The sequence below is a fragment of the Fusarium vanettenii genome (genome assembly GCF_000151355.1).
Source record: "Fusarium vanettenii 77-13-4 chromosome 1 genomic scaffold NECHAsca_1_chr1_3_0, whole genome shotgun sequence".
NCBI lineage: Eukaryota > Fungi > Ascomycota > Sordariomycetes > Hypocreales > Nectriaceae > Fusarium > Fusarium vanettenii.
The window spans coordinates 2,471,422-2,493,917 of NW_003315881.1; the positions used below are offsets into that span (position 1 = coordinate 2,471,422).

At 53.7% G+C, this 22,496-nt stretch overlaps 4 protein-coding genes across 4 annotated transcripts; 3 read left to right on the forward strand and 1 right to left on the reverse strand.

The window, feature by feature from the left end:
* Nucleotides 1–2,492: 2,492 nt before the first annotated feature.
* NECHADRAFT_75077 (uncharacterized protein) lies at nucleotides 2,493–3,738 on the forward strand (the record flags this gene model as incomplete). The annotated part of the gene is made up of 2 exons (XM_003053631.1): nucleotides 2,493–2,732; nucleotides 3,250–3,738. The coding sequence occupies 2 exons, from the start codon at nucleotides 2,493–2,495 to the stop codon at nucleotides 3,736–3,738; spliced, it is 729 nt and encodes a 242-aa protein (XP_003053677.1).
* Nucleotides 3,739–8,628: 4,890 nt separating this feature from the next.
* NECHADRAFT_103182 (uncharacterized protein) lies at nucleotides 8,629–11,173 on the forward strand (the record flags this gene model as incomplete). The annotated part of the gene is made up of 4 exons (XM_003053632.1): nucleotides 8,629–8,667; nucleotides 9,133–9,288; nucleotides 9,380–10,308; nucleotides 10,369–11,173. 4 exons carry the CDS (start codon nucleotides 8,629–8,631, stop codon nucleotides 10,730–10,732), a joined length of 1,488 nt encoding a protein of 495 aa, XP_003053678.1. The 3' UTR covers nucleotides 10,733–11,173.
* A 4,518-nt stretch (nucleotides 11,174–15,691) lies between these two features.
* NECHADRAFT_75079 (uncharacterized protein) lies at nucleotides 15,692–17,416 on the forward strand (the record flags this gene model as incomplete). The annotated part of the gene is made up of 8 exons (XM_003053633.1): nucleotides 15,692–15,815; nucleotides 15,870–15,923; nucleotides 15,993–16,135; nucleotides 16,188–16,217; nucleotides 16,271–16,380; nucleotides 16,438–16,565; nucleotides 16,720–16,725; nucleotides 16,845–17,416. 8 exons carry the CDS (start codon nucleotides 15,692–15,694, stop codon nucleotides 17,414–17,416), a joined length of 1,167 nt encoding a protein of 388 aa, XP_003053679.1.
* A 544-nt stretch (nucleotides 17,417–17,960) lies between these two features.
* On the reverse strand, nucleotides 17,961–19,929 carry NECHADRAFT_98877 (uncharacterized protein). Its single transcript, XM_003054363.1, has one exon. The coding sequence runs from the start codon at nucleotides 19,518–19,520 to the stop codon at nucleotides 18,366–18,368; it is 1,155 nt and encodes a 384-aa protein (XP_003054409.1). The 5' UTR covers nucleotides 19,521–19,929; the 3' UTR covers nucleotides 17,961–18,365.
* Between the last annotated feature and the right edge of the window lie 2,567 nt (nucleotides 19,930–22,496).

Genomic DNA, 22,496 nt, shown 5'->3' on the forward strand with positions numbered 1-22,496 from the left:
GCAGCAACCGGTTCGGTCGACTAGAACAGAAAGGAGAGACAGTTGATGCCTTGACACAGAATTGCAGGAAGACGATTGCATCGTTGCATCAACAATGGGGCCGAGGGAGCGCTGTGTTGTCCCGTCTCTACCCACCCAGCATTTTGTGTCTCTGTTGATGGGAGAAAGACCGTGGGCATCACATCAAAGGTCGAACCGGACCCGGAGCCGGGGAATCAAAGGACTGGAGGGCAGACCAGGGATGATGCCGACTAGGATAATTAGGACTGCCGCCCAACCCACGTTTTCCCGACGGCCGCGAGCCGCGCACCCACCTTTTTTTGTGACACCAGGCATGTGCCTGCTTGTTGTTGCTTGTCTTGGCTGATGCAGCAGCGGTTGCCATTGCTGCTGCTACTGCTGCGCAGCATCGGTATGGAGACATGGCATGTAAGTGAGTCGCTGCGGGACCGCGGGAGAGCAACAGAAAGAGGCGAGCGGCGGACAGACGGGCAGCTTGCAGCAGCGGTGGTGGAACCCCGTCGATTGACTATTCCTAGACGACTAGGTGCGTATATGTGTACTAATAAGTTATGGTTGATGGCATGCCCAGCGCAACATACATGATGCGCGAAATCTGGCGTCGGTCCGCCAAGAGGCTGCATTTCGATATGGTGGTTCCCCTTCCGTGCTCCCAGGCGGACGGGTCCGCGCGACGAGACGGACAGGCAGACAGACAAACGCCAACCGGACCAATCGCCGGCGTGAAACTTGACCGGGCCGGTCAAGGGCAATGAGATTGTATAGGACTAGAGTTGATGGAGCGTGGATTGATCTATACACGGATATGGTAGGGTGGAATGCAAGGAACGGGCTCGAACAGGCGGGAGACGGATGGGTTTGACAAGGTCGCCGCCGTAACTACCTAGAGAGCGAGGACCCTCAGCAGCGAACGCACGAGTCGACGGCAAAACCAACACCAAGCAAGGCCTGACAACTCAGCCCGGCCTTGGCTTTGACCTGGTGGCAACCAGAGGATTACAAACGCGTGGTGCTGCCAGGGATGAGTGTTTTTCAGTCGGCTTGACACTTTAGTCTAGATCTATCCCGCCCGTTACGGAGCACGTTCCCGAGACATCTGTGTAATACATACAGCGGGTGGCTCTCCACATTTCGGTTTCGGGGGCCCCTTGGCGGCAGGACTTCCGGATCAGACAGGGGAATCCTATGATGGAAGCATCCTCTTTCTGTTTCAAATAGCCACTGTGGCACGGAGGAAGGATCGTTTGCGCTGGTGTTGCTGCTGCTGCCGAGCGGGATGGCTGGCTAGCGAATGAGGCATGGACATGGGCAAGGGCAACAAGCAACAGAGACGGCCGGGATGCGGCTTTTGGAATTGGCCCCAGCAAACGACCGAGATATGGCGAGCGATCAATGCAACTCTGTCAGTGGCTTGAGATGCAGAGTTGATCATTCCCCACACTCGTAGCCAGGCAAAAGGAACGGGAACGGCAGTTGGCCAAGGGTCGCTGTCAAACAAGGCTTGATGGCGAGGCGATGCAAGACAGGGCGAGGGGCGGCATGGCTGCATCGGCAACTGGCAGCATATTGATGGTGGCAATATATGGCATCCGAAAAGTCCCATCCTCTTAGGATTCGGTCCTGACAATGTCCGGGAGATTGCAGTCGACGGCAGATCTCGTCGAGTTTCCAGGACGGACCTCGCCAAGGCTGAGATGGTAGCTCGCGATGGACGAGAACAGAATAACCGACAAGGGGCCGCAACAAATCTCTTGATGTTGCTTTTGCTGCTGACGATACAGACAGGCGGCAGGTCAAACTCCAACCTCAGCCTATCAACAGGCGCCATGCTCGGCTGAGAGACGTGTTCAACATGCGGGTAATCCGGTTCGCGCTAGTTTCTGGGTCTTTGATGCTCCATAACCAAGGATGTTGGAGCTATCGACAACGCCTCAAGAGTTCACCCCCAGGAAAAAATGATGCATAATAAACCAGATGCGATGCGGGCGCGAGTGTGCCGTACTGTACTGTACGTACGTACGTAAGCCTGCTAGGTCTCGACCCCATTTGTGCGGATTTGAGGTCGAATTGCTTCTTTTCCCATGATGCCTCCACGTTTCCCTTTAGCCTTGTAGCTAAGCTGGGCTCTGCTGCTGGAAAACCCTGGACTGCATAATCGCAACCCCACCACACTCGATCAGTCTGGTTGTCCTCATCCAACAACACCGGCGAGGCTCCAACTCTTGCCAGCCTTTTCTCCCTGGAAACTCCATACCAACACGACACGAGTCTCGCATCGCATCCATCGCCCTAGTCTGATCTGCCCCGGCAAGCTCATACCCTACCTACCTTGCAGGTCTGTCTCGGGTATCCGTACTGTTTTATTTTTATTTTTATTTTTTATTTTTTTTGCGGCGCAGGCGTCTCGCGATAATCGGGCTCTTGACCGCCAGAGTCACTCATCATTCATCCATCCATCATTCTCAGCAGCCATGGCCGACGTCCCGCTGGTTGTCATCTCCGAGTACGCGCAATCGGAGCGCCGCATTACACCATCTTGGTCCATCTCGCAGCTCAAGACCAAGCTTGAGACGGTGACGGGCATCCCACCCTCGTGCCAGCGTCTTTCACTCAAGCCTACGGCCGGCGCGGAGGCCATCGCCGTCGAGGCGCCTAACGAGGACGACACCCACCTGTCCAACTTTCCCTTGGCTCCATATGCCGAACTCCATGTAAGTCAAAGCACGGCCCTCATTTGTCAGCCGCACTCTGTCTTTGCTTTGCCTTGCAGCCTCCATCACCCTCTGTCTCTGCTTTTTTCCTTTTTGTTTTCGGGATGGGATGTCATGCGTGAACTACAGAGCCCGCTGGCTGCCCGAAAATTTCTCGCTCCCGTCCGCTTGACTTGAAGATCGCCGCCTCCCTCGGATTCCGACGGCTTCCACTCCGGGTCAACGCGCCGCGCTGCGCTTTGCTGTGCTGGCCCTTCCAGGGGTGGAGGGGGGTGTGCAAGTGAAGTGGGCGGGTGAGGACGGTGAGCCAGCGAGCGAGCCATGACGGTGCGGCAGCGAGAGAGGCGGTGGGAGTTGAGCTACGTGCGTGCGTGCGCTCAGGGACCTGACATACCTGTCGAGTTCCCCATCCTCAGCCCCCGTCTAGCTACTCTACACAGGAGAGGGCCCGTGATGGTGCCATGGCAGCATCTTTACAAGTAGTTCAAGATAGGGCTGACAGGGATTTACCTGGCAGGTGATTGACACACGTCCTGCGGCCGCCCGGATCAACTTGAACGACACCACGGGCGTCGACAAGTATGTCATGCCCGAGGAGGAGTACGAGAAGAAGACGGATTCTGTCCTGGCGTGGAAGAAGAACCAGAAGCTGGGCCGATTCGACCCCAGCGCCCCCAGTCACGAGCAGGCCAAGCTGGACTCGCTCGACCGCGAGATTGCCACACGCGGCATCGCGGTGGGCCGACGCTGCCGCGTGGGCGGTGAAGACACCCGGCGCGGCGTCATCCAGTACGTGGGCGAGGTCAAGGAGATCCCCGGCGGTCTCGGTTCCTGGGTCGCTGTCAAGCTGGATGAGCCCGTGGGCAAGAACGACGGGAGCATCGGAGGAACTCGCTACTGGGGTGGGCCTTCGGAGCTGAAGCATGGTGTCTTTGTGAGACCGGAGCGGGTAGAGGTTGGTGATTTCCCGGCTCTGGATGATTTGGAGGACATGGAGGAGATTTAGACATTGTGGTATGAGAGGACGGGCATGTCCATATGCTGTTCTCTGCAGGTTGTGGTCTTGTTGGTTCGCATTTGTGCGTTGCAAGATTTGATCGCACAGCGTCCAACAGGCCTGGTACAACTACATGAAGTTCACATCGAGGCTTAGGGCAGTGAGGTATGGCCAATAAAAATAGACTAGACAACTACGCCCGTTGATCTCTATGATATCAGTGATTTGTTCATGTTTACTTTGATCTATTTGCTATGTCGTCGAGCATAGTTACTGGTGATGACATCTCAGCTCCACTCACCATCACGACCCCACGATCTTGAACGCAAGCAAACACGATGGACTCGAGTTTCACGGGTCGGATCTTTCCTTGTGAAACACATGCCCCGAGCTTCTAGACTTGTTAGAAATAGATCTTTTCGCCCCCTGCGAGAGATCTGTCGTGCGTTTATTCCTCTGCCTCTTCTCCCTCTCTTTTTTTTTTCTCTCCCCGTTTTTTCCTGCACCTTTTTCCCATCTTGGTAAAGCACCCTGGGGTCATGATACCCGATCCGTGAATTCTTGCAGCAACGGCTTCAGGGGATGGAAAGGCCCTGGGCAACTTTATTTCAACCACAGCAAAGAGTCACTGGGGTACTTGTAATTATCTATGAGGAGGATATAGGTCGTGGTCGAATTTACGCCATCGTGTTTGGCATTATGGTTGTCGAGTTGCGTGATCATCGGCGCGCTGGTTACGATGGGCATAAGGCCCCTTGTCTACCCCAGGTTCATCATGTGCCGGGGAACGATGCTTTTCGGGCAACTCCGCATTTTGTTTCTCGGGACATTTGGGGTAGAGTAGAGTAGAAGAAAAAAAAGGTCTCAGGGATTGCCGAGGCATGGGAATCTGGACGCCCGGCTGCTGAGACTCTGGGGAAACGGGAGATGCATGGTTACCCGAGGACAAGGCTTGCAGAGGAGGGGTTTCCTGGTTTCTTGGTGTGTGTGTGTGTCGGCTTGCATGCTTTCTGCGAGATATTCGGCACAAAACTGAGGACACAGTCAGATACCTAGTTAGTGTGTGTGTTGGCGTTGGCTATGCAGTTTTTCGTCAGCAGTTCATTCGCAGGAACCTTTTTTTTATTTACACTCGTGTATAACGCCGGGGCAAAAGTGCATCGCGGACCGAGGAAATCCATGCAGCAATGACATATCCCCAGCCGTTCAAGCCCGGGACGCGGGCGTTGCTGCAGCCGGTCAGATTTCAAGGCGGAATGTTTGCTGCAGTCATTCGGTCGAAGCCGAGGCTTTTGTTCTGGAGGTATAAGCCTTCCGGACAACAGGGAAAAACCTGGTGTTGCACGGGTTTTTTGATGTTTTGGAATGGTAGGTGAGCTGACATTAAGGGGCTATGTTGGTTGAGGGTTGTCAACATGGCCAGTTGCGAGGCTGTGTCTTGTTATGAGGCTTCAACATCAGCATGTGCTATCACTCCCAGGCTGTCAGCTATCCTAACAAGGACAAATCCATAGTTCGAGCTACTCGTTGTTTCATATCCGGCTCTAACTCTCACATTCTCGAGTCAAAGTGATAATTACAATTTCAGTAGTTGTACATAAAGACATCCACATACTTGGCAGACCTCATCACAACTCGTGACTCGAAAAGACCCCATGTTTCCGATACGAGTCAAGATTCCAAGTTTAGACTCGTCCAGGGGCGTCGAGGACAAGTCTTGGCCATAACTAAGTCGTAATTAAGTTGAGCTCTTGACTTTTCCTGGTTATCTTAGGCGACGGGGACCCACGAGGTGTGGCGCAACTCTATTGTGACGAACTGGAATTCAACTGACGTTAGTCTTCCTAACGCCAGGGCTGAAGGGTTTCGCTCCAGGGGTAGTTAGAGAGTAGAGTTCTTTGTTTTATACGCCCCTGAGTTGTCCGTCTTTTATCAACGTTTGTAATCAGGGGGGGTAATGAGCACTTCAAGCAAGACACCGTCATTCATGGGGTGAACCATCAACATGAGGCGGTAGGATCAGTTCCTAGCTTGGCATAAAGGGCGATTATAGACTAAACCCTACTAAAACTTATCCAAGATACTTCTTCAACCCTCTCAGTCTCTCCTTGGAATCCTCAGGGACACTCTTGAAAACGGCGGATCTCAAAAGGATCTCGGCTACATGCGAGCTCTCTGAGATGTATAACTCACTCGACGGGATTACTACCAATTCAAGCTCTGTGGTGAGGAACTAGGTCAACTTGAAATCTCGCGACCGAGATGCAGCACTACTGGAGAACTCGTAGCCCTCTGGGAACTTCAGTCTTGGAAGTTGGCCAGGACATAGTAGCCCCCTGAGAGTGTGTGGTAGATCTAGCTCGTCGAGGACCTAGATGAAGCGTAATCTTGCCCTGCATCTCGCCCCGGGACTTCTCCTAGAAGCCCGTCAACCCGGTCAGTTGGTAATCTAATGTGTAGGCCTCCTGTAATGGACTCGGACTCGAGTAGCAGATCTGGATGTGCGCTGCGGCGACGTACTTTACTAGACGCCCCGGACCGATGAGAAATCCTATCCTCCAACCCGTCGTGTAAAAAGTCTTGCCCGCAGAACGCACCATGAGGGTGAGGTTCCAAATCTCTAGAGATAGCGTGGTCATGCGTTTTGCGCGTACTCAAGTCAAGCTGTCGTAGACATCGTCGGCGATGGTGATGGTATTGCGGTCGACCTCACATTTGCTCGACATTCCCGGCTGCTTTAGCGAGCCATGACTATCCTGTTCTGCGATGGAATTTTTCAGAAGGGACTAGACTACTACACGACTACCATTAGTCAACTCTTCGAAGATCTCGAGCAGTGGCGTGTCTCCATCCCCGAAGGACTGCACGGCTTGCCGATGGCGCCCAGCTCTTCAGTCAAGAAGACCTTTTCCCGCAGGATTATGGAGAGAGTTGAGCACTAACATATTTGTCTTTGAGCTGAATTTACTCTTGAGCTTTGCCGTATCCAGCGTTCAACTTTCTGAAAGCGAGGCTGCCGTCTCTCCGCCGGCCTGAGGGCTCAGGGGTACATGTCGAACGACACTGCCAACCATGCGGATATTACTGGTGTCCTGGTCGAAACTCGATTCAAACACAGTCACCTCACCACCATCTTCGACGAATGCCATGAAGGCTCTGTATATGCCTTCTTTTACATCAATGGTGCTGACCACCTCGGTTTCTGCGTTAAGCTTTTGCTCCAGGCTATTGGAGCAGTGCAAAGCGAGTGCGTTCGTGCGGTTTTTCGCGCACTTATCTGGGGGGGGGGGGGGGGGGCGATTGGTGTTGACTAGATCAAGAGCACTCTTGGCAGCATCTAATATGAATTCAGGGGTGTTATAGCCGCTATCAACTCGAGTTTGTCGGGCCTCTTACCCTGATCTCGATGGCACGGGGGGTAACATACAAAAATCCTTGTCCCACGTTGACCACAGGTTGGACCTTAAAGATGTTGGGCCATGGAAAGGAACAACGAATGCGTTTCTCTAGTCTCTTATGAGTGACTATGCGGCTGCGTTGTTGATCATGGACCTAGTCAGTTAACGTCTTTCATCATGTTGGTCATGACTGTTGAGGTTTACCAGACATCTTGGGGTTGCTTGGCCACCAGCTGTGCCGGCCTTGGGAGTTCCCTTGGGTATCTACTGTTTGAAACTGAGGTCATGCTGTAGGAGAATGCCTTTTCGAGCCTGGGTCGCGTTGACTGGTGTTAAGGAGGCGTTGGACAAAGTCTCAGCTCCGTTGTTGTCGTGCACCATCAGGAGAGGGATTCTAGGAGTAATTGAATGGGTGGTTTCAATTGTACAATAGCTCGCTTTATTCTTGTATATGAGTTTCTTGTGACCTACAAGATACCGGCCCAGGGACGAACCGGATCTTGATTCAGTTCCCGCGTCAACGGTATATATAGCCATTGGTCCATCTTGGGATACTACATTGATGAACCAGGGCCGGTCATTGTCTGTTCCTTATGGCGACAATGGAGAACAACTGTAATCCTCCTGTTACACTGTGATTATCCGAACTAAGGCGTGACTAGTTGCTATGTATGGGTTGTGATTTGCCAGTTTAGATTTGTCAATATCGTGGCTATGTCATGTGGAGATTCACGGTGTATCTACTACAAGAAGCATGCTGGTGATGCTATGTTTATGGGTTACTATTCGCAATATTACCAAGTCGATTTCCCGGGGTATCAAGAATATGGATGTTAATTATAAATAGGTTACACAAGTACCCCAACTAACTCGACGAAGCTATTCCTGGCTAATTCATTTCGACATTCCCATCCAATAGATTTGCCAAGGAACCACTGCCCCAAAGGCCGCATCATACCAAACACGCATTGTAATTCCAATCCTCATCAATATCATGATTTCTGGGATATGGTGCAGGGTAGCTGAGGCAGCTCGTGTTGCAAAGCCCAGGCTTGGCGTTAGCAATCATTTGCGTATCAGAGTCCAAGCGCTCACGCGACCCGAGCAATTGGCTGCCGATATCCGCCCAGACCTTGGCTGACACTTTAAATGTAGCTTCTCCTCGGGATGAGGGGGAAGGTCTTGGCGAGGAGAGATGGTGAATGGAGATGGATATGAGATGAATGAAATAAATCTATAACTTTCATAAAAAGAATGAAAGAAAAAGACCAAAAATTGCAATAAAAACAACTCCTTCAATGGCCTCGACAGTGATCAAAGCCTGGGCTTGGCAGAGCGCCAAGCGTTCAGTGCGTCGCCTTCGCTGGCACGTCCTTCCAAGGTTGGTTCGTACAGCGACCGCCCTCTCCTGCGACTGGCTGGCTCGTGACGGACTGCAAGTTGGAGCGGAGCCTTTACCCTCCCGGACCCTCCGTCAGCGCCCGCAAACTTGGAACCAGCCATGCCCATCACGGGAAGAGGTCCATGTTTGAAGGATGGAGTGTGAGCGACTGCAGTATTTGCTTGCGTGAGTGACGACGGTTGGGATCCATCGACAGGCGAATTCTCTCTCCCTCTGCATCTGCATCTTCCAACGCCCGACCACCAAACGCGCATACATCGCCCGTTGCTCGCTACCAACGCCAGAGCCAGTTGTGCTCTCTTCCTCCCCCATCGAGATGCCGTCTCTGTCCATCTGACAGGTCGTGTTCCTTCTACCTGACTATCCGCCGCATCCTGGTCTATTCCTCGACTTCCGAAGTCGCCTCACTCCCAGATCCCGGTTCCCGCTTTTAGCCTCATCCTCAGCTACCACCACCATCACCCGTTGTCTTGTTTTCGACTTCGACTCGACATCCATCGCCAACCCGACCACCCATCACCCACCATGAGGCCCTTCATGGCCTCTGGCATCGCCAGAAAACTATCCTTCCTCTTCCTCGCCCTTACCGCCGTCTCCGCTCAGCAAGATGTCACCACAACCGCCGAGAGCGAGGTTCCCGAATGGGCAAAGCCTCGCGGCATGCAGCTGTCCCTGTCGACGAATCCAGGACTCCAGTTCGCCGTTATTCCTCTCACCCCGAATTTGGGCTTGAACGACACAACCGGCGTGGTTATTGATGTACGCCATTTACCCTGGCCGTCATGACGATGACGACAACGCCTGTCGTCTGCGACTATGATGAAAGAATGGTGCTGACAGGAAGATCAAGGTCATTCGGATCAACGGCTACATGACTGCGGCAGACCAGTCCAACTATAACAAGATCAACGAGACTTCCGACGTGGCGTATCTATCCTGCGACGAACCCAAAGACGATTCATACATCCAGCCCGAAAAGATGCTGTACCAATTGATGACCACCAAACCTCACATCAGAGCCATCGTGCTCTACTCCACAAGTTACACCTGGTGTTCAATCAGCCATACCGGTGATCTCGAATACACCAGCATTCTGTCAATGGCCGACGGCGGAGAGGCCATGCAGGCGCTAAACTATCTCAACCGCAGCCGCGATGACAGTGTTAGAGTTTCCATCACGGGCAATACCACCGACGACAATGCCCAGGCAGATGAGGACTCAGGCAAGAACAATAACGCAGTCGCTATGAGTGTTCTGTACAGCATTACCGGCCTCATCACTGTCCTGTTTCTCGCTATTATCGCGACAGGCGCAATAAGAGCCCATCGATACCCTGAAAGATATGGTCCGCGAGGAGCGCTTGGTGGCCGACCCCGTCAGAGCCGGGCCAAGGGCCTCGCCAGGGCTGTCCTCGATACCATCCCCATTGTGAAATTTGGGAACCAAACACCAGCAAAACCGGATCCTGAACTAGAGCTAGAACCTACTGAAGGAACCGATGGAGCAACGCAGCGGACCGCTTCGCGCCTAAGTGAGGCTCGGCGATCTGATGCAGCACCGGTAGTAGGCGCTGATAACGAGCCTGTCTCGGCCGGGGCTAGAGCCGCATCATCACCCGAAGGTGCCGAGAACAAGGATGATGATCATCTGGGGTGCTCTATCTGCACTGAAGACTTCAAGGTTGGCGAAGACGTCAGAGTCTTGCCCTGCCAGCATCAGTTCCATCCTGCATGCATCGACCCTTGGCTGATCAACGTGTCCGGCACGTGCCCACTCTGGTAAGTTGGAGCTTTTGTAATATCCCCAACAGTGGCCCTAGATGCTGACCCATTCTACAGCCGTTATGATCTACGCCCGGGCAAGGGCCACGAAGGTCAAAATGAAGCTACTGGGGACACCAGTGCACTACCCCCGCCGCTTGCTCTCGAGGGTGCGGAGAATGATGCCCCTCTAGCATCTCATCGCAACCGGTTATCACGGATCTTTGACATTAACCGGCTTCGAGAGGGGACGGTGGAGGAGCAGATTGACGCACTACGGCAGATGCGGGCGGAGACGAATGAAGCTGAGCGGCAGCAGACAACAGAAGCCGTAGATGGCGAGTCTCGAGGCCAAAGCGCACGATTCGCAACCAAGCTAAAGGAGAGATTCCGCATCCGTACTCGCGCCCAGTCGGGTGAGGATCGTGATAGCCAGAGTTGATTCCTCGAAGGGGTAGCATGCACTCGGAGATGGAGCGTGCCGAGTGAGGGGATCTGATCGCGTGGCCACAGATAGCCACGCCTAAGAAACGTGACTGGAACGTGCAGCTGGCAGATGAACTCGTGGATGATCGACAATGAAAATTGGAAGCCTCAGGTTTCCATGGGGAAGGGATATTCAAGCAAGCAACCCCAGGTCAGAGAAGCACTTTAGGTTCGGCGTCGGGATGGGCAGGGCAGGGGGGGAAGGCTCTTGATTCTGGATTGGACAATTTGGCAAGCATGGCACGGCGTTACAAGGGGATACACGAAATGAGGGTTTGCACTCGGCCGAGTGGCGATCCCAAGCATCATGATTGACGGTCAAAGCAGGAAACTGGTTTGAAAAAACAGTGTAGCATGTACACGATCACTTGAATGATATACACTTACGCGGCGCCCTCATGGGCGACCCTGATGACATCAGGTACATCGCCATCGAAAAGTGCCGTTGCGGCCAATGCCGAGATTGACTCAAAGGTCAATATCATGGGGAAAAGAGGCAATTGGCGTGTGACATGGCGCACAACGATAATGGAGATACAACAAACCCATTTCGAGCGATGCGCATTTGGACTGCCAGGGCCTGACCTCACATTTGCCAGTCAGGGCCCATCATCTATCAGCTCGAGTCAGTCATGGTGAAAATCGGCGATAGTGCATGGAATTGCGTATGCAGATTGAAAAAGGTTGCACCAGTGCAGGACCGGGTTCTTGGTGATCGACGTGCCAACAGCTTCCCACCCGTCAGCGGCGATCAATAGTTTCGTGCGAGACGATTCGGAGTAGGCAACGGAAGTCCCGCCCGAGGGAACCGTGCGGGTCGGTTGAAGGTATCCTGGGTATCATTGTTGCTGGCAGGTGAGGCACTTTTTTTTTTTCTTTGTTGGTTTTGACGTGCAGAGAAGCAGATAGTCTGCAGATCGTCGATGGCCCCCGAGGCAACAGAGTGCAGCTGGGGCTTGACGCCTTCAGAGATGCTACAGAACTTGACCGTTTGGATGTGCAGGCTGTCAAATCTCGTCTGGTACACAGGCCGGTGAAGATGTGGCTGTGGCTGTCGGTATGGGAGACGCGGGGAGAACCTGGAGGCGTTAGGGATCACAGGTTAAGATCTGTATTCCACCCAGCTTCAGCTGTCGAGTGTCACATTGCAGGTCTGTTTCAGAGCTTGCACTTCTTTTTGGAGATGCCTGCCGGGATATTGGGTGTTCGTGTGTGACGGCAGTAGAGAAGCAGGGGCAAGGTACGGTCAAGTAAGCTTTGGGGGAAACGGGCGTTGGTTCCGGGGTGCCAGCTGGTGACGAGGTGAGACAGGGCTGCAGCTCTGGCTTTCTGGTCGGTGAAGGTTGTGAGAGGACTCAGAGGAGGGACGGGCGACGAATCTGGCGATGCCACGGCGAACTGTTGGACCAGTGGGCTTGCACGCCATCTGCAGGCATCTCCGCCAAGATCTCCGGAACCGCAGGATGGGGGGATGATACACGTGGATGGAACAATACCAGAAGGAAGTTTGGGGGTGAGATGGTAGATTGTATGTCAGAGGAGCAGGTTGATTAGTAGAGGGCGTCCAAACCCGAGAGGGGGATCTTTGATGGAGGTGAGAAGGAGGAGGAGAGTTGGGAGGGAAGCACTCACCAGAGCTGCAAGAGCTCTGACGTTCAGCGGCACGCAGACGTGCAGTGACATCCCTCGACGTAGCCGTCCGGCATAAGGAACCCATCTCGACGAACCACGAACGCCGTCAAGCTTCTGCGCATTGACGATCGCACAACCTGGTTATCCGTGGTTCCGCTGTTACGGGCCAATGGCTGTTTGTCCAAGCACCGGATTTCTGGGCAGCTCTGCCCCGAACCAGAGGAGCAGACAGAGAGAGGTCTGACATGTCGACGGAGTCATATGCTAGTCGACGTTGGCGCTTAAGTTTCCAGAGCACTCTCTACACCGTCCTCCTCCTTCCCATCTTGGCTTCGGCAGATTCGAGGACCGTCAAGCCGGTAGGCGGGACGATCTGGCAGTGGGCCACGACGCAAGCAACAGCGTCGGGAGCGGATCATGTTCCCTCGTGCTAGCCGGCTCCCTAGCGTGGTGTTTATTCCAGGCGAGAGGCAAATCCAGGCCAACGGTGACGGCTCAAGGTTCAGAGCTACAGGACGTGAGTGGGGAACGGGCAGTCCGAAAGGTAGGGCTCCTCCCCCGTGAGCATAAACCTGTTGTTGTCTGGTTGGTCGAGTTTCCAGAAGTGATGCGGTGCGTTGTCGCTGAGATATTCTTATGCGTGCGATGACGGGCATTGCAACAGATGGCTGTGAAGCGAAACACTGCAGCAACGTTTAGAGGGGACGGGATGAGGCCGAGCACATGGCATTGAGAATAAGGGTCCCAACCACCATCAACCGACAGTGCAGAGCTTCGCAGGAATACGAAATTCGTATAATCGGCCAGAGCTGAAAATGTCTCTTGGACATGATCTGTCTGCTGGAGACTGGAAAACCGGGGTCAAGTGACTGCTGAAAGGCGGTATACACCAAGTCTCCGCCACAACGCCCGTTCACGAATCCTCATGCATGAGCCAAGCCTTTGGAACTGACACAATCAGAGAAGTGACCACGACGGCGGCGGGCGACGGAAACCATCTCGGAGACGGGGCGGGCGTCCTAAGGGTCCCTCCCGTATCTGTTCAGCTGGTGTAATTGGAGCGCGCCTCGATCTTGTGTAGCTGCAGGGGGCGTCTAATCCCCATCTGCACATGAAGTTGACGATGGAGGAGAGACTCTCAGCGGAGCTGATTGCCGAGAGATAGAGCACGTGAATACTAGCCCCAGCCTGGGGTCGGTAAACTCCATATGAGCCCCAGAATTCAATTGCTCTTGTCGCAGCAACGAGCCATGATTCGTCGCTGCTTGCAGCACTTGAGTCGTGCGTGATGTCTTGGGAGGCGGATGAGATCCGCATCCGGACTATGGATCCCGACCGGGCCTAGCCGGGTCTAGGTCCTCTTCGGAGGCAATGTTGTTGTGAATGTGTTTGTAAAGAGACAAGGAAAGAAAGCATTGAGAGACATGAAGACTGAGGGATATTCAAGAGGACTCGGGAGAGAAGAGAAAATTTGGTGGAACCACAGGGCAGCTGGTGGTTCTATCAGTTGTGACTGTAATTGTACCTCCCTTATATGCACTTGAAAGTGACGATATAGGTATCCCCAAGTAGACTTGATTGGCTGGCATTGTTCCAGGATTGCCAAGCCTTCCTTCCCAGATCGTGGCTTGCCTTACAGAGCCGTCAAAAGGTGGGGGCTTGGGGGAGGGGAAGGAGCTCCCCGCAAGCCTTCGACCCTCATCACAAGAGACTGAGACCTCACCAAACCAAGTTGGGAATTGTCCAAGCACAATGACACTCAGACACACTCATCACCACACACACGCATTCACACTTGGGCGCATCCACACACTCTTGATGCAAGCACCTTTGCCCGCCGAGGCTGCCCGCGATTTCTCGGGGCGTTGAGATCGACGATAACCGGGTACACACTGTTGCGCCGCCCACTGTCCGCGTGCGCCTGCTTGTGCATGCTGCACCCAATTCACCGTCAAACGCATCTGTCTTGCGGTGGTGGCGCCCAGCCTCGAGTCTGAGTTACTATGTACCGATGCTCTGCAACGCTGTTACTCGCCGGTTATTTCGAATCGGCCACCTCCCGCATCAGGATGTGCAGAAGCCATGCCGCACGGGAGGGGGGACGGGATGATCAGCATGGAGGAGGAGGTCTTTATCTAATGATGGAAGAGGCGGCGTCGGGGTCGTGAGGGGCAGGACAAGAGAGGTGAGGCCGGGCAATCTTCAAAAAGAAAACACGGCCGGCTTGCTCCAACGGACGTCGATGTGGTTTCCCCTCCAAAACACCAAGACGTTTCTCGATATACAACTTCCGGACCCGTGGCTTTGGTTTCTTTGCCCCTCGACATCCAGGAACAGACCCGCACTTATCCATAAGACTCATTCCGTTCCTCGATTTACTTGGCGTCTTGTTCGCTTCTCATTTTCCCCTTGCATCCGCTTCTCCATCTCCGGACCTAAACCACTTGGCAATATAAACTCGACTCACGTACCTACTTCAAGATCGCCGCCAGGACCACAAAACACCACAAATTGCCCATTGACCGAAACTCTCGATTTCAACTGGATCCTCCACCATCTCATTCCAGCTACGTGCCCACACTGTCTCCGATTGACTCCCGCCGTCCGTTGTGGTCCCCTCCAGCCCGTCCACTTCCATCAGTGGCCCAAGAAATAACCACGCGCCACTCCAACTCTATTACTCACGTCACACTCCAACGGAACTACGCTGCTGAGGTTCCTCGTACTTGAGCCCATCGGTTTCTCCCTCTTGCTCAAGACTCTGTTTCTCCTTGCCGCCGACTCTTGGCCACCCTGCGCTTGATCCTCATTGCGTCCTTTGAGTCCTTTGGCTGCTGCGCTGCCCCATTTCGTTACACGCCGAGAACCTTCGCAGAGTCTGGGCATTGCGCAGAGCCACACTGCGTCCAGAGTCTGGCCCAAGGCTACGGGTTGCCCTCTGAAGCCCCGGTACATCGACCTCTCTCACACTCTTAGCATCCTGTTATATTCCCTTAGTCGCCACCTTTTATACTTTGGCCTCTTGGTTACTTCTCTTGCTCCATCCCCGTTGCTCCGATCCCCATCCTCTCCATTCTTGTCTGCTCTCCCCGGAATTGCTTGGCACAGCTCGGAAGCTCCCACGTCTCGGCCGGGTCGCCTTCAAGGAATTCTAAGAAACCCTCTTTGCCTTCCTATTAATATCACACCTACCCTGTCCATGCGGTAGCTACGTGTTCCCGCCTCTGTCGAGTATCGTGCTGGACCTTGGTTTTTCAGACCCTATTCCTCAACATCGTCCAACATGGCTCCGACTCCATCGTTAGGGCCTCGCGAGCCCCATGTGCCCAAGGAGGTGCCCATAGGCGGCGACATCATGTCGATTATCGTCACTCTCGCCGCCGTTACCGCCTTGTCGGCCTTTCTCTGTCAGTCCTTGGTCGCTACATTATCAACACCAAAAGACTAACGTACAGAAACAGCTCAACGGCTCCTAGCCGTCAAGTCATGGCGAAGGTTACCCTTTGTTATGTGGAGTAAGTTAATCATGATCATCAGTTTGGAATTGGGATGGGGGAGGAGTGATACTGACTGACATCAAATAGTTGTCTTCGCCATCTACATCGACTCATACTGCTTCGTCTTTGCCACAGCCTTACTTCAACAAGTCTTTGGCGTCAACACCAATTACAATATCTGCCACGGCGCCATCTTGCTATGTCTGGTTTGCTATGTAACGACAAAGATTGTAAGCCGGCCTGGGTGCCTTGGGTGCTCGCAATCCGCTAACTTTCATGAAGCTCATCTACGTTTTCCTCGTCGAGAAAGCAGTAAGTGGCAGCAACTCAAGCCGTGGAAGGGTGCTGTGTCTAACAAATACCAGTACATCATTCGAAGTTCGTCAGTACGAAGGATGAAGTCGAAACTTTACTTGTTCAACATGTTTGGCATGCTTGGAGGTTACACGGTTGTGGTCATTCTCAACTTCGTTTTGTAGGTTTTGTCATTGGCATTGGCCGGATTGTCACGACTAACCAACCTGTTTCCCAGCCGTATCGCGAAAATCGTCAATGGAGAATGTGTCATTGGCATGCAGAGCATCTCTATGATCCCTCTCATCACCTTTGATGCCGTGGTTAATGTTTACCTCACCTTTCTCTTCCTCATTCCTCTGAAGAGTAAGCGATACAAGAGACCGTATCCAAGAAAGACCATTCTAACGTTTCTAGACCTTTACTCCTACAAAAACCTGCCCAGAACCAATGCCAACGCCCGCCTTCGCAATGTTGCCTTCCGCACCTTTGTTGGTGCCTGCTGTACCCTGCTCAGCAGTATTGTGTATGTGTGCACTTGGATCTCGAGGACTGTACACTGACATCTCATAGCAATCTCACTGTTTTGATGGTTCTTGATGGCGAGCCCGGCTGGGTGTGCCTAATGTGCTGTAATAGTGACAGTATGTTTACACGATAATCTTCCAAAGAGGCCAGCGCTAACAGAGCCAGTTCTCTTCTCTGCCATTGTCATTCAGTGGGTCACCTCTCGCGACGGTGCCGGTTCCTCGAGCCAGCCTACCTCTGCCGCTGCCGTCGATGGAAGTCTTCACGCTAGACGACCGTCTATGGCGCACCCCCTCGGCCCCATACACACCCCTCACGCCCCTAACTCACCACATGGCACCGACGCCGAGGTCTCGCTTGTGGCCTCAGCCACTGCTCGCTCCTCGTCTGATAGCCCCGAATCCGAGCTGGCCAAGATCCACTCGGGAACGAACGGCGGCGTAGTAGTTACGACCACCATTCATCGCCAGAGCCAACCGAACAGTGGCTTTGGGCTCGAGATGGAGCGAAAGGACGGAAATGGCATGAGACTTGAGGACGACGAATCGGTATATGGTTATCCACCACGACCAGCGAGTTTCGCCATCAACCATGCCGAGATTGCCGAACCTCCTCGGACACACATCACGGGTGGTAGCAACAGCCATCACAGCAATCATCATCATACGAAATCTTTATCTGACGGTTGATTGATCGACATGTCGAATTCAAAAGCAAAATGGGGAATGAGGCATTGGGCATGCTACTTGTGGCGTTGGTGGGTTGTTTAGAGGAGCATGGATAGGTAGAGGAGTTGTTTTACAAGCCATGATGCATCCGGGGCCCTTAGATGGCACATGATTTTGAGTAATGTAATAGTTAGATACCATGGGGGAGTTATTAAACGTCCGGCCCGAAAGGAAGATGACTTGAGTGTTGCCAAGTCACGGTATATACCCAATCAATGATGATGAAGATTCACGATCTTAACTAAGCTTCAGCCTAGCCACGAGTCGTCACGTTGACAGGAATGCGGGCATGTCATAGTGTAGCTAGCGGGTAACGTGCAATATCAGGGGCCGCTCTGGGGCACTGAGTCAGTCTGCCAAGACACGAGGTCCAGACATCCCGAGATCAGCCTTGCGTGTGCCACCGTCTCGGATCGTGACCACAATGACGGGAAACAACGCCGCATCCGGGGATAGCGACACTAACACGTTGTCTTGGAATGCGTCATTACGCAATTTGTCACGTTTGCAACAGCAGCAACCAAGAGTGTAAGCAGTCAAATCGCTATTCATTGTCATCGTAGCTCGAAGAGGGTATCTGCGTGCTATAAAGTCTATCAAACTGCGGGTGGCGTCTATAATATGAAATCGGGCATCCCTTTTTATTTTTCATAGCACGAAAAATAAAGTGACCATGTTTTTTTGAAAAAGCCTTTTTTTAGAATCCCGAGTGCCGGTAAATAAAGTAGGCAAACCACATAATAGGGGTTAGATTGCCATCATATGTACAGAAGAAGTCGACGTGCGCCATCCTTGACCGAGTTTTCCACCAATTTCCCAAAATGCCCGCGCTGAATGTTGAGGGTATTCCCTAGCGAGTGTACACGAAGAAAGACGAACTTTGGGGCCTTGCGCCCTGGACCGTGGTCGCTTAAGCCGAGGCGTACACCTTGCCGTAGGAGCTGAGCTCAGATGTGGAGGTCATGAGCATGCCCTGGGAAACCATGAAGTAGGAGTAGGCGTCGAGGTACTCAAGGGCCTCAAGTCGGGGGATGGCCTCCTCGAGCCAGCTAGCAATAGCCTCGTCAGAACCCTTGGGGGCGAACTCGGTGAGCCAGATGGGCTTGCCACCGCAGGTCTCGTGGGCAGCCTTGAGGTGCTCGAACAGGGTCTCACCGTACTCAACCTCGGAGTACCAGTGGACGTTGCAGAAGTCGTACTTGCAGCCGGCAGTCTCGCAAGCAGAGACCCAGCTCTTGAGCCAGGCAATACCCTCACCGGCAAGACCGCTGTTGCTGATGGAGGGAGCACCGATGAGAGCCTTGCCAGAGTAGCCGTTGAGGAGCTTGACGTGAGAAGCGGCAGCGCGGGCAGGCTCCATGTTGGCCTGACCACCGTTGTCGGGCTCGTTGAAGCTGAAGATGGCCTTGGCGCCGTTGGAGAGGCACTCGTCGATGCTCTCCTCGAAGTACTGGACCTTGTCGTCGGCATCACCCCACAGAGTGGGGATATAGTTGACACCCTTGATGCCACCAGAGGAAGGGCCCCAGTTGTAAGCCCAGCCACAGTTCTGGCAGTTGGAGGCGAAGGTGTTGGCCAGCTCGACATCGTTGTAGGCAATACCACGCTTGGAAGAGAAGCCAACAGAGCCACCGCTGGACTGAGAAGTGGTCTTGGTGGTGGTGGCCTTCTTGGGGGCAGCAGCAGCGGTGGTGGTAGCGGCGGGCTGAGCCTCCTCCTTGAAGACGGCCTTGGAGGGGGCCTGGGAGACCTTGGCAGGCTTGGCGACCTGGGCGAGGGTGGTAGGCTGGACGGAGACAGGGGCGACAGCCTCAACCTTGTTCTGAGCGGGCTTCTCAACGGCCTTGGTGGGAGCAGCAGCGGCGGGAGCGGGGGCAGCAGGAGCCTGAGAGACGGGGCCGAAGTAGTTGTTCTCCCAAGAGACAACCTGACCGTCGATGGTGGCAGTGATCCACTCGGCACGCTTCTGGACGTGCTGGTGGTGGTGACGGTGGACGTTGAGGCCGAGAGCCGGCTCAAGGAGAGCGGCGGTGGCGGTGAGAAGAGTGAGCTTGTTACCGATCATCTTGACGATTGTTGATGGTGAAGGATGGGTGTGGGTGGGTTGATATGTGCTTTTCTTGTATCTTGCTTATGCCGTGGAATGTCAGACGCTGTGATCAGTGCCGATAATCAAAGAATGAAACAGATATTCGAGGTTGTATGTAGTGGGTTGGATCACAGTCACAGAGACGAGACGTGATGAGGGCAACACAGCAACAGTGAACGACGAAGTATCGAGGTGAGAGAGATGTTGTCGGCACGGCCGAAGAGAGAGGATAGCAGTCTTTCAAAGACGCGGAGGGAGAGCTTGACAGCGGAGCTGCGTAAATAAGGAAGGGCAAACGACAAAGTCGAGGCTTGAAAACAACACAAAACGATGAGGGAGAGAAAGGGGAAGGGAGTGTATTCGAAACGGGGGAACTGGAGGGTTTTTGAACAAGGAGGCTCCTCGCCGAGGGCGTGAGGGTTGCAGTGGAGGGGAGGGGATACAAGTTGCGAGGTGGGATGAAATGTATTGTCACATGTTGAGAACAGCAAAAAGATACCTACTCCTTCCACCTGAGACAGGTCACTTTTCTATACGACGGCACCGCTGGGGTCTCTCCCGGACTTGGAAAAGCCCCGCAGTGGCATCCAGGGCCCCAAGAGCCTCCACTGCAGGGGACGGGTTTGGGGCGCCTCTAGCGGGTTCAGGTTAAAGTCTTGGTTCACTTCTGCAGCCTCATTGGCTGATGAGGCCGGTCCTGGCGCTGAACTGCAGTGGGTTCTGGTGGGTACCCGATGGCTAACGCCAGGAATGCCAGGGCAGTCAAGCCTTTTTTCTGCCAGGGGCACGCACACCTCATCCGGACAGGGCACATGATCAGAGCTTCCGATTGGTCGTGTCCAACCTCAAAGGGAACAACCTCAGTGCTCGACCCACGACCCAGAAAACATGGGCCAACGTGGCAGTCTCGGCGAATCGGTGATGCGACCACTCACGGCGTGTTTCCCAGTGCGAGACTGAAACGACGGGCAGGGGAAGCGCCATTTTTACCCATTCGCTCGCTCGGGCGCCTTCCCTTCTGTTCTGTTCCTGCAGAGGGACCTGCAGTAGACTCAAAGAAGGGTGGGAGGGAGGAAACAAACAGCTCAGCTGGCGGCCCAATCGACGGAACCAGGCATGATTCTAGTGTCCTCGCTAGACACCGCCCACGATTGCTTCACCGATCGGTAGTGTTGACTGATAGAGTCCATGCCTGACTCGGCGATCCTCCACCTACGTGCACACGCTATTTGGAAATCTAGCGGCCAACTCGTTTACGTTGAGCCCCCGGCACTCAGTCCCAGCATTTGCCGGGTTCCAGAACGCCATCGGAGGCAGGCTCTGGGCGAGGATCTTTGTCGTATCCATCGGCCAAGGCCGCGAAGGGTTTGGCCAGGGCTGAGCTGAGCAGAGCTGATCTGGACAGGAGCAATGCGCGTCCAGAGGCTATCGAACAAGCCAAAGTCAATAAACCTTGCTTCTGCCTCCTGGGCATTCCAACGGCATCGCACCACGACATGCACGATTTGCGTCCTATGACGGCCACAGACAAGAAAATACCTCTCACCGGATGAAATTTTCATGATCAGATGCAAAGTAAGTGCGTGTGTCACAAGCAAACAACTCGCCTCGCAACGGAACAAAAACTAAAAGTCTTGGCTTCTTCTCTAATCCCAACCTCTCGGGAACCACGTCCAAGGGCCACGTCGGCTACTATTCCGATTCTTGCTTAGCATCCGCCATGTGAAACAGCAACCGAAATTACTCCCGCCCGCCAAGGAGCCCTCTTCCCAGCTGTTCCGCGCGTCCCTTCTCCCCTCCCCTGTCAAGTTGTCAGTTGAACCAGGGTGCCGGATCGGATTCTGCTGATTTCCCGCCGGATGGGCAAGATGAGAACGCTTTTGGAAAAAGCTTGGCCTCTGAAAGGAATGCAAAAGGTGGGATCAAAGGTCTTGCTCTCTCCACAGTCATCCTACCATGCCACGAGGACTGACAATGTGACTGCCGTGATCTATCTCTGGCATGTAATCTGCAAAACCCTCTTTGTGTGTCTTTGTGGGAGATGCAACAAAGCTTGAGATTAGATGGTGTGCATGCAATTGGTCCAGCACTGACACTGGCAGGTCAAAGAAGCTGGCTCAGTCCCGGTCTGATCTTGGTCAATGGTCTCCTCTCCCCCTTCTTGGCAATGCGCATGGTTGCAGAATGCTTACGTGGTGCAATCAGCGTTCATCTGGTGCCGGTCCTAGTGCAGTTCACGTCTTGACAACGTTGAGGTCTGTGCAAGCCAGCATTACACTCCTGTGAGATTTGACCACCTGGCTCCGTTGATTCAGGGCCACACGTGCTGCCCTGCAGAGAGATACCGTCCCGGATCCTGGCTGGCCGGCCTGGGTACAATGGGTGAACGGTGAGGCCGTAATTACCATCTGGGTGCCCTGGTTTCCTCGTCAGACCGGATTCATGCTGGCACGGGGATATGGGGTCCAACCCAGCTTGGATCATCATATGTCAGCACCATATAGCGCCATCGGACCTGGAATCTCGCATTGGGCCTGTATGGTCGATGTTGGTTACCTCAACGATGTGGTGGGTTCGATGAGGTACAATGCCACCAGTCATGTTGATATCGCGGACGGTTGAGCATCTCTATTTGACCTACCCGTGTGTAGGTCAGCACAAGGTTGTCTGCATTCCGTGCCGTTGACTGCGGACAGTGGCACGTTTCTATTCGCCCCCCAGTGTTTCAAACTTACATGCAGATGCTTACTTGAATCATTGGTCATACCATATGACAATCTGTGTAAGGCAGGTCGGGTCAGAGCGTATCACAGACATACTCGAGCCATAGGCCAGTCTGACATTGTGAGCAGACCACAACCACTTGTGTTGTGATTGTGCTAGGACCTGAAGAGTCTCAAGACTAGGGAACAACAAATCGTAAAACAGAGGCTGCCCCTTTGTCCTGGGCGG

What these genes read in the sequence shown, in the direction of transcription:
- NECHADRAFT_98877 (XM_003054363.1), bottom strand. Translation starts at nt 19,520, where the DNA reads ATGATCGGTAACAAGCTCACTCTTCTCACCGCCACCGCCGCTCTCCTT.